We start from the raw sequence: 12012 nt of genomic DNA, 5'->3' as shown, positions 1-12012 counted from the left end.
TTTTAGTTTGAATAAATAATTGATCAGAAATATATTTAGAAAAATACACAGAAAAATATTGTTTTGGGTGGTTTCTATAGGAACCTGAGAAAATCATGTCAGTGTTAACCGTATTTAATTTTCGGCAAAATAACCCAACAATGAAATGAAAAACATATCAAGACACAGTCAGTAAAACATCACTGTTAAAAACTTACCCAATATTCATACATGTCACCATTAATTACTGATTTAATTACATGAATCTTTATTTTTTTATTTTATTTTTTTTATAGCTAACAAAACATCTGGGAGGTAAAAACCGGTCTGTGACACTGAACCAACAGTGACGTATCTATAACACTGTGACTGGGCCAAGACGGTCCATTAAAAGAGGTCGATTTTGACACAGTGAATAGGAGGTTTGTAAAGACGTCACATATTCCTGATTATCAAATAACCAATAGCTCAACAATACTTTTCTACACTAGGATTTTTTAGATTCACCTCAAGTCTGAGCTGTAATTATATTCTGTGCATCCACAGCGTCTTCCTCCCGCTGTAGTTTCACACTGTTATATCATTCTCCCTCTCCGACACTACGGCTCCTTTCAGATTAAGATTCCTCAGGACAAAATCTGGGCTCTGTGGGTTTTTTTTTTTTTTTTTTTTACATTCATATGCCCTTGACATGAAGAAGTTTGGGAATCCCTGCTGCTGCAGCCGTGGCTTTAGCTTTTTGAACAGAGAAATACATATAAACCCGATCATCCACTCTCTCTCCCCTTCTTCCTCTGCCTGATGTAGTGTGACAGTGTGTTCGCCTGCAGCTCTCTGCTGGGCTGGAAACAATCAGCTCTGACAGAAAGGGGTGGTGGTGGTGGTGGTGGTGGTGGTGTTGGGGAGGGGAGGGAGGAGAGGGGGGGAAGAGGGAGGTAGAGGAGTAGAGAGGCAGGGGAGGGAGAAAGGGGGAGGAAGGGGAGAGAGGGGAGGCAGCGGCCTGAGGCCTGTGTATGATGAACTGGAGAGAAAGACCTGTCGTCAGAGGAGAAACAACAACAACACAACACATAGATAGATAGATAGATAGATAGATAGATAGATAGATAGATAGATAGATAGATAGATAGATAGATAGATAGATAGATAGATAGATAGATAGATAGATAGATAGATAGATAGATAGATAGATAGATAGATAGATAGATAGATAGATAGGTTTTTTAATGCTTTGTCTTTCTATTTTCCCTCTTTATTCCTGTTCTTTTGTATAAATATTGGGACTCTAAAGTCTAAACTAAAGGGAAATGCACCATATCAATCAAATTTCTCATTAAATTCAATTATTATTTGTGATATTGTATTATTTTCTCGTCCCCACTGATCAACAGCATATTTTCAAAAAGTCTCAAAAATCCTCCTTAATTTGACTTGTTGAAGCCTTAATAAAAAACTTTTAACGCAATTATTAAGTTGAGCTGACAGAGTAGATAAACACGGGTGAGTAAAACATCCCATAATATGTTGTCAGTCACAACCTGTTGACTAAGAGAGAGAGAGGGAGACTAAAAACCTTCATGACCTTCAGTGTCACTCGCCCACTTGACTCTCTTGACTAATTCAGTTAAAGCACTCGGCTCCATGATGGTGATGATGATGATGATGAGGGCCCCACTCAAGATGCTTGTCAATCTCTGATTCCAGGACTTGAAGCTTGTGTGTGTGTGTGTGTGTGTGTGTGTGTGGTGTGTAAGAGGAGGAGGAGGAGGCGTGTGTGTTGATGCTTCAGCTGCCTCGCCTGCTATAACCAGCTAATAAATATGAAAACAGCAGGTTAAAACTTTTTTATTCGTCCCGTGCCTGAAAAGGATTATACCCTTCTATAGAGTCCCGTGAAAAATCCCCCAAACCTCATAATGTCCAATGGAGTCCCATAAAACTGTGTAGGACAAAAGACGGAGAAAAGGGGGCTTTTTCACGCATAAGGGGTTTTCTCAAGAGCGCATTGAGGGTTAGCCCCGGCTGGGATCCGCCCATAGATTATCCGGGCTGTCGGTGAAAGAGCAGGCAGGTGCGTGTGCCAGACACACGGGGGTCGCGGGGGCCCGGTCACCGTGCACAGGGGTGGCTGAACTATGGAGAATGGTGGCAGCTGCCGGCAGGAATGTTTGCAGACTGTCACTTCCATTTAACTTGCTCTTTTTCTTTTTTTTTCCTCCTCCTCCTCCTCCTCCTCCTCCTCCCCCCTTTCTCTTCTTCCCCCTCTGACCCTGAGAGATGGAGGAGCTCCCGGTCTCCCAGGTTTTTCCCTCCCTCCCTTTCTCCCTCCCTTCCTCCCACTTCCAAGCCAGCAAGCGGAGATGGGGCTAAACGGTGACACCCTGTCCACAAAAGCGACAAGCAGCGAAGGTCGCCCCAACGCCCCCCACTCCCCTCCCTTCCTTCGGTGGCGTGAAATCGTGGATTAAAGTGATAAGCAAGCGAGAAGGATCGAACCCCGCATTTTTTTTGAGGGAGTTTTCTTTTTTTTGTGTGTGTGTGTGTGTGTGTGTTTTTAACAGAGCTGCAGCAGTGAACGCCAAGAAACTCAGGAGGCCGAGTTAATGCAGTCTTCAACTCTCAACTCGTCTCGTCTCCCTCATTCGGTCCCCAGAGGCCTCTTTTTCATACATACAGGTTCTTCGATTTCAGATTTCTGAAGCGTAGGCTATACGCAGGCCTCGACATATGGCGTACGGCGTATAAATGACGCCGAAGCCGTTTAATAATGCAGCTCATGAATTTATCCGTGCCACCTTTGCCAAAAATTAATCAAACAACACAAAGAATCACAAACCATCTAAATTCACAGACTAATCTCTTGTCGTGTGGCCTTTTTTTAGGGAAGAATCACCTCTTATCTATATTTTCATGCTTTCACAATCAAGTCTGTGTCTTGTTACTGGAATGAATTTATCAAAGAAGATAGCCTAGTCCTAGTGTGCCCCCCACCCCTACCTTCATAATGTGTGCGGTATCTTTGCCTGGAAATGGCCTCTTTGCACCAAACCCAGGTCTCTAATCTCCGCCATCCCAACTGTGTCCCCATCCAAACTGTGGCCCAGGGCTATGTGTGGGTTCTCAACATAATCCCCTCAAACTCTGCTGCACTCCCTGTTATTCCACTGGGGTTTGGCACTCACAAAAAAAAAGTGCTACATGTCGGAGCGACGCAAGCGTTCAATGCTTTTTCACACCATCTTCCCGCAAAAAGGGATTAATGTCCCCACTATTATGAATAATGAGAATGAATAACAAACAGGCGTCTGTTTATCCGGCTCGAATGAATAAAGGAAAGAGTATCCTTGTGCTTTTTTTCTTTTCTTTTCTTTTTTTTTTTTCACATTTTTTTTTTTTCATTCAACTGTCTTGAAGGTGTTTTTGACACACAATCAAATGAATAGGCTAAAATGAGTGAGTTAAGTCAGCGGCTGATGCTTTAAGCCAAGGTTTCTGTCAGTCAATTCATCTCTTCATTAATGTCTAAGTAGACATGTTAAGTTTAAGTCTCAGGACAACAAAAGAGCAGGTTTATTATATGGCAAGAATGGAAAAACTTAACCACTGTTGTGCATGGGCAAGGTTATAGCTAAAACTGATGCCACTGAGGTTATCTACTCAGAATAAATTATGTTTCATTTGTGAAACTGTTTTTTTCTACTATTAAAAACTTTGACATGATCTCTGCACTGAAGAACTTATAGCTATTTGGTAACAAAATATATATTTCTTCTTGCAGTCTAAGATTTTGACTGATTTGATTGATTTATTCGGATTGAAATGAATTGGTTGTGGTCGACAAATGAACAAAAAACAAAAAACTTATTTGAGTCACCAAAAATACAAGTTTATTTCTAAATATACCATGTTATTAAATAAATTCAGTTGGATATTTTATGATTGTGCACACAATCTGTGACTGATTTCCCAAATGTGCGCATGATGATGTGAAATTCAAGATTTGTACAGTGCATAAATACGCCAGAATCCAGAAACATAGTCACTCAAATGATTCAAACCATGATGACATGATGTTATATAAAAAATATAATTAAATAAATGAATCCTCCTGTCCTCTGGTGAAAGAAAGTCGAGCCCATAGGTCGTCGCTTGTTGTGACGAATGATTACGTTTTATGTTGTAGGCGACATCTAGTGGCCGCAGTGATTATGACAGAAACTACGATCTTTTTCTAACCGTAAAAAGTGATGACCCGATTTTAGTAACCATGGTGATTCTCGTTTTAGGCTTATACAGTCACTGTGTTTTTTTTTGGTTAACGCAGGGCAGTGTAAGTGCAGTATTTCAGGAAACAATCACGGGGTCATTTGAGAGAGTGTGGTTGTTTAGGATGTAGGAGTCGATGTGTCGGTGACCTAAGACTTAACCTCCACTTCCACAGCAGCATAGTAATGTGAAATATGCAACTCTACAGCTACAGTCACACTGTAGGAAAGGGAGGATGACCTATAGAGTTTATGTCACTGTGTGTAGTTTGTTGTGTGATTGCACCATTGTTGATATTCACTTCAGTTTGAATACGAGAAAGTAAACACATCACCACAACCTTAAATATTCTTAAAAAAAGATCGGATATCTTCTTGGTTTGAAGCCACACGTGACCTCAGTATTTATAAAATCCCGTTTTATAACCCAGTTCATGGGACAGTGCATTGAACAGCAGGAGTATCACTGCACTTACAACCTACTCAGTTCATCTAGTCAGTGCATGGACAAGATGAACGATGAGCAGAAACCTAAACCGACCTATAAAGAGTGAGACACTAAAGACTCTTATATTTTGGCAAATGTCCCTCGTTGCATGTGTCTCCTCCATCTTTTTGCTCTTTTTGCTCAGTATCATCCAACACAGTGTGTATCCGCGGCTGCCTAAACGGACACTGAAGCTCGGAAGGAGAATATGAAAATGAAATATGAAACAGTGGTGTGATAAACTGGTAGATAATCATCTTTTCATTAAACTTTCATCCCCAGTGACTTAAATATTCAAGAGCCCAATTACAGAGCTTGTATCTCTCTCTCTCTCTCTCTTTCTTTCCTTCTTTCTCTTCTTGTTCTCACTCACTCTTGTTTTTCTTAACAAGAGCAGTCGGGGAGAGAGAAGGGTGAGAGGGGTGAGAGGCTTTAGGGTTGAGTGAGAGCATCATTATGAAGCGGTCACACAGGGAAGAGCGAGAGAGAGAGGGAGGGAGGGAGAGAGAGATGACCCGCCATCCCCTCTTGGAGGACAGGGAGCAGCGGTCCTGATGCGAGGCTGTCCAAATAGTGTGGCATGAAAAGGAAGGAGGAGATGGAGAGAGAAAGAGAAAGAGAAAGAGAAAGAGAAAGACAGGCAGCAGATAGATGCTATGTAGAGTACAGGCAGCCATGCAGGTCTGATGTCTGATGGATGGATGGATGGATGGTGGGAGACAGAGGGAAGAGACAGCAGGAACAGACAGACGAGTATAGATTTTCCAGGCAGATAGTGGAAAGATGTGTATGTGTGTGTGTGTGTGTGTGTGTGTGTGTGTCTGTGTGCATCGTGATGAGTGCCACAAACAGAGCGCATGACTCTCTTGTCTGCCTGTTTCTCTATGTGTGTGTGTGTGTGTGTGTGTGTGTGTCAGTGTGTGTGTGTGTGTGTGTGTGTGTGTGTGTGTCAGTGTATTAGCAGTCAGAGCACTGAAGCCCACGGGCGATTCCTGTGTGTGCTCGCGATAAAGGGAAAAAGGGAGGAAGTATAACGGTGGAAGCGGGGCGTGGAGGAGGGGATGAGGAGGAGGGGGTGGGAGGGAGGGAGGGAGGGAGGGAGGGGGAGTTGGGGAGGGATTGGGTGAGAGGAGAGATGAGGAAGTTGGTTGAGGGGGGGGGGGGGGGGGGGGGGTGTTGGGAGGGAAGAGAGAGAGAGAGAAAGAGAGAGAAAGAAAGAAGGAGGAAAGAGCATCCAGCAGTGCAGGAGCTTCCTCTGTGCTGTCAAAGCCTCTGGATCATGTCCCCACTGGTCCCTCTCTCTCTCTCACACACACATACGTTCCTCCTTCCCTCACCCAATTGCTCTTGTTCTCTCCCTCAAACCAACCCCTCTCCTCCTCCTCCCTCCTCCTCCTCCTCCTCCTCCTCCTCCTCCTCCCTCTCATGAAAAAAGTGTCTTGGCAGGGTAATTAAGAATGGCCTCTAAACACAGGAGTATGGCAGGAACGCTCCAGATGAAAGTAAATGATTAAAATAATTACAGGCTGAGAGCTGACGAGCCGGAGTGTGGGGTGGCCGCCGGACATTTGTCGGTAATTAGATAATTAATCTGAATGCAAATGATGAGCCCTAACGAAGCAGTCAAGCTGAACCAGCGACAACTGCCGTGAGTGAAATGTGGTGGTGTGTATGTGAGTGTGTATGTGTGGTGGAGAGAGGGAAGGAGGGAAGGAGGGAGGGAGGGAGGGGGGAAGAGGGAAAAAAGCAGAGGGAGAGATGGGTAAAAAAAAAAAAAAAGAGAAAAAAAAAACAACAACACATGAATATGAGTGTAAAATATCCAACCTCCCTCCAAAACACATGAACAGACTCCAAAGCAAAAGCAGCAGCAGCAGCAGCAGCATCAGTGTGAATCAATAACTGTTTCTGGCAGTGACAGCTCAAAAAAAAAGTGTTTGTAACTTTCAGTGGAAGTGTAAAGTAGACATGAATACCTTGTTAAAAATATACAAAAGGCATGCCACCATGTGTTGTGCTCTAGTCTGCAGAGAGAGAGAGAGAGAGACAGAGAGAGAAAAAAAGAAAAAAAAGCGACCTAGGGAGCTGCAGATGCCAGATGAAGAAGAGGATGAAGATGAAATGACACCTGAGGAAGAAAACAGAGCGCTGCTCCGCACACCCTAAAATGCGTGAGCAAATTGTGGATTTACTCGTTCACTATACTACACACACACTCACACACACTCATTATTTCTCTGTGCGTCGTCTCTCCCCTTCTCTCTCTCACACACACACACACACACTTGCAAATACTATCATATCGAGCCTTCGTGCTCTAAGCAGAGGTAAACATCTCACTTCATACCTTATTCATGGCTGCTTTTTCTTTTTCTTTTTCTTTTTTTTTTTCTTTTTGTCAAGGTTGGTATAACAGGTGGAGATGATGTACTTGTCAGCATCCTCTGCAACAGTGTGGATCACTTCCCTGTATTTAAATACAGATCTTCAGGGGGGGGGAGAGAGGGGGGTGGGGGTGGGGGGGGTATTTATTATGACTCCACCTGATAATGTGTTGCAGTGAGAGCTGTGCCAGTTCTGTCTTTATCAACAGCGCTGTGCTGGATTACCCAACGCCCAGGAGGAGCTGCAGACACCCGGGGGGGGTCAGGCCCAAAAAAAAAAAAAAAAAAAAGAAAAAAGAAAAAAGCCCCAGGTTTGCTCCTCTACCACATCATCTGGGCTCCACATAATCTGATTAATCAAAAAGATTTGTTACACATTTGCGCCACTATAAAGCACAACCTCACCTCTCCATCCTCCATGTTTTTGTGATGTTGCTGCTGTTGTTGAATAAAGATCTTTTCAGTTTTACGCCATATTGTGTATGTTTTATCAAAAATGATTTAATATTTTTGTTTATTTAGCAATTAACAGAGTAAAACTGTGTCACTTTCATTATTGGAGAACTGATTGCTTTGAAAGATGTTAGTTTTGCTATAATAGAACTTGAGATTTTTTTTTTTTTTTGCATAAAACATGAACTTTAACAATCAATCGGTGACCAAAGTAGTTGGCAATTACTTTTTTGCCAATCATTTGATCAGCTATTTAATCTGCTGTTTTTTTGTTTTGTTTGGGCACCAGGGGAATTAATGAAGCTGTATACCACGGTGAAGGTCAAGAGGTGGCCAACAACAACATTTTTGCCCCCGGGGCGTTGATCTCGTCCATGGGTTTACTTAGTTACTGAAGCATCGTAACTTAGTATCAAGTGGTGCAGTGAATACATATTAACATAAGTCGTGAGCAACCAAGTGTCTCCAAATGTTCAACTTTTTCACTCAAAACATTTCATATTTCCTAACTTTACTGTATAAAATATTACGGAAGCCCCGAGCAGCCATGCGTTCAGATATTTTATTTCTTTCGCTTTCTCAAGATAACCAGACAATTTTATCTATCGAAACCTCTAGAAAATGAAACTTTGTCTTCCTCAAGATAACGACATCATTAACTGGAGATAAATATTCCTTGCTATAGATAATATAAACATTAGTGCGTGAGTCATCTAAGAAGCGGTTAGCGAGAAGCTTCAGCTTTTATCTTAAATCTTCATGAGCCTAATGTTGTTGTTAACTGTATACATAGTTGACCTGTTTCACGGCCCTGGGCTTCTCCATGGATACAGAAAGATAACTATGCTGATCAGCTATTACGTATGTGTGATGGATATCTCAGGCACATCTCTAATTAATTATTTTGTTATCTTTGAGAAATCAACACTTTGTTTTTTCTGACCTCAAATAATAAATAAATTGTATGAAGGTTTGGCTGCTCAGGGCTTCCGTATAGTAAGACCCCATTTTTCATTCATCAAAAGCCAAGAACCAACCTTAAAAGAAATTAGGCTAATTAAAAAAGAAAATACATACAACAATTCAAACTTAAACCAGTTATGGTCCAATTAAGATAAAAACAGAGTTTACTTGGTTTTCAATACAACCAACCCAGGCCTTGTTCTTGCTGTCAATTCGCTTTGTACTGTTTCTATGACCTCATTTGTAGTTTTTGTGATGGCAGTAAAGAGCATTTCTATCCTCATTAGACCAATCAGTTATCCAGGTTTTACCTTTAATGTGTCTCCTGTTTGCTAATAAGCTGCAAATGTGTTTAACTTATTGACGATCTAAAGTCAAACAAGTCAAGAAGACTCCATGGACAGTTTATCTGAGCAGCAGCAGCTATAGTATAGAAGCAGGCGTGACAGCAGCTGACAGCATCCACTCCTTGTTAGTGTAAATTATGCAACACATCCACTTAGACCTTTAAGAGACTCTTGGGGAAAATGTTTTTTTTTTAACCTGTCCACCATTCTCATTAAATCCAGACAAATCGCCTGCTTCCTCCTCCTCCTCCTCCTCCTCCTCGTCACTGGAGACCGCTGCTGTGTTTAGGAATGTGTTGTTAGAGTCATCGTGCTTGGCTACTACCTGATTAGACCCCAGTCAAGTTAACATGGTGGTTTGTAATGAGCATCGCCGTCCCCCAGAAACCTCAGCTCAACAGATACACTTCAAACCGTTGTTTCAGTTCAGCGGATTATAGAAACCGGTTCTTAATCAGATTCTTGAAATCATTTTCCAGGACTTTTTCAGTTGCTACAGTCTGACCGACATGTTATTACGTCAGACTAACACATCCCCCGTCCCATTCATGCTTTTAAGTGTTTTTTTCAACAGTTGTACCTTATTTTGTACATTTAACCAGTTTGTTTCTATTTTTATTCTTAGAAGTCTGGCTTAAAGATGTGCAGTCTGTGGCTCTGAATTACCCTATGTGTGAAATAATCTCTTACATGCTTAGAAATTATGACAAATTTATCAAAGAACAACGCAAAAACATGTTTTTATTTTTAAACCAGGCCCACTACAGCTCTGTGCTGCTCCTCTCTCCGTCATTCAGCAGAGAAAACCCTCATGCTCGTTGTCCAATACTAGAAACACTCATCAACTGAAAGTCTCTAGTTTTTGGAAAACAAATCCTTAGCAGGTCTGAAAAAGTCAAATTGAGCTCTGGTAGCTGATGTCACGATGTGATCAATTATTTTCCAGGACAACTCAAGCTTTTCCAGGACATTTGACTTTTTCTCTCATTTTCCAGGTTTTCCAGGACGTGTGAGAACCCTGTTAATTGGTGTCACTGTGTGTGTGAAGAGTTCCTGCTTTAAAATCACAACTTTTCACTCAGAGGGTGATGCTGTCAGGCCCAAAATCGCACAAATGAATGAATAACTAACCTTAAACCTTTTCATGGAGGTTATGTGAAATGTAAATTTTTTAAAAACTGGCTAAAACTATAATTGAAAACAGAATAAAATCTCAACTGTTTTAATAAGTAGTAGTAGTATTTATTTACACGAATAGTAAAAAATAACACATTTTTTACACTCTTATGCTCGATTTCTGCATAAATCAAATATGAGCATGAATACATAATTAAAGGTAAGTAATGTGGTTGGTAACCTCTGAACCACCACCAACATTTCTACTCGTTGTCAGCAATGAACGCATGTTGAACATAAAGAGAAACAAAATACTACTTCAATTTATAAGGATGGGAACTGAGTAGCAATAGATCGTACCAGTCCTGCAAACTGTCATGTTTTCCCTCTTGTATCTTCTGCACAACCAACCACACTGTGACAAGTGAGGACAATAAACGATCAGTTTTAAAAGAAAATAAACACTGTGTGTTTCATCATCAGTTAATTTCCTGATTTTGTTTGAATTACTTTTGTGATTTATAACAAAAAAAGCAGCCAGTCATCTTCTTTCAGAGGCAGGAATCAGAGAATATTTGGGAGTTTTTAAACCTTTTTTTTGCTTGAAAATAAATGAAACAATTAGTTGGTTATAAAAAGGAAGTTGCCAATTATGTTTCTGTCTGTCCACTGGTTCATTAATGATTTCAGTTGTAAAATATAATCTATATAAAAGTTTTTGCAAGGAAAAGTACAAACATGCTTTTTACTTATCTACTGGTCATTTTAAAATCAACACAATACTCAGGTGTGGCATAACCTGCACATAAGGAGCTAAACAACCACATCAAAGAGCAATTAGATGAACAAACAAGTACAAGAACCTCCCAAGAATCAACATTTACAATATAAAGACCTTGAAATGTACAAAAACGTTTTGGCTTTCCGTGTGAAACAAAGTCAGTGTTTTCTCTGCAGTGACAGAAAAAGTCATTAGAGAGTCCTTCAGTCTGTCTGAGTGTTTTGTGTTGTTCTTTTTACTCCACCATCAGCTCAAACTCCTCTGCCTCCTCAAACACTGCGTTCATCTCTGCAGCCAGTGCGTCCAGCTCCTCGGTGTTGATCTGCTGGACCTTCTTCATCCTCTTCCTCTTCTCCTTCACCACAGTCACCCCAGGGATGTTGAGATCCGGCTCGGGGGAAGCTGAACCACCACCACCACCACCACCCTCCGCTTCGAGCAACGACGTGAAAGAGTTCAGACCAGACAGGAGAGACCCTGACGCCTCCAGGCCGTCGGTCTTTTTACACCTGTTGTTGTTTTTGTGGAGCACCTCCGGGGTCTGCAGCTTCTCGAAGCCGAATAAAGTCTCACGGGAGTCGGGGCTGCTGTTGAACGACTTGTCGCTGAGCCTGCTGTAGGACCGACGCACTTTCTGGGACCACACCGCGTCCTCTGGGTCCACCACCTCCGGCTGAGCAGGCTGCAGCGGCGGCGGCGGTGTTGACGGCAGGATCGGTGAAGGCATAGCGGCCTGCTGCTGCTGCTGCTTCTTCTTCTTAGCCGAGGAGGAGTCTCTGCGGGCCGGGGTTGGACCTGGAGTGGAGACCTTCTGCTTTTTCTTTTCCAGCGGAGTGCCGTCCGACTCCGCTGACCTTCGCGGCGTGTTCTCCTTGTTGTGCTCGGACGGGGCGACTGTCTTTCTCGGTGCTATTTTCCTCACTGTTATGGAGCGTTTAACTGTTAGCACGGACGTCGTCGCCATTTTTTTGTCCGTTAGTATGTTAGCCTGAGTCGGGGAGCTCAACCGCGGCGACCGTCTCCGCAGCGAGCCGTTCAACGTATCCGACATCACGTTTCGAGGCGTCCCTTCGTTCATATGAACTTTTTCTTCAACCGGGAAAGCGATCAATTCTCACCGTGTTTTTGTTTCTGAGCCAGAAACCGCGGAGCCTTCTTCTCGGTCTTCTTCAGTCGAGTCCGCTCAAATCGCCCGCCTTTAGTCGCACAGAATGCACGAAAGCGTGTTTTCCGGTGA

General features: G+C 42.4%; 1 protein-coding gene across 1 annotated transcript; it reads right to left on the bottom strand.

Annotated features, from left to right (window-relative positions):
* Positions 1-10825: 10825 nt before the first annotated feature.
* On the bottom strand, positions 10826-11935 carry cdca5 (cell division cycle associated 5). The gene has a single exon (XM_085791189.1). The coding sequence runs from the start codon at positions 11851-11853 to the stop codon at positions 11011-11013; it is 843 nt and encodes a 280-aa protein (XP_085647315.1). The 5' UTR covers positions 11854-11935; the 3' UTR covers positions 10826-11010.
* Between the last annotated feature and the right edge of the window lie 77 nt (positions 11936-12012).

Source organism: Trachurus japonicus, chromosome 11 (genome assembly GCF_045865225.1).
Source record: "Trachurus japonicus isolate A0001 chromosome 11, Traja_1.0".
Taxonomy (NCBI): domain Eukaryota; kingdom Metazoa; phylum Chordata; class Actinopteri; order Carangiformes; family Carangidae; genus Trachurus; species Trachurus japonicus.
Note: the sequence above shows the minus strand (reverse complement) of the source record. Positions and strands in the feature narration are given on the sequence as shown.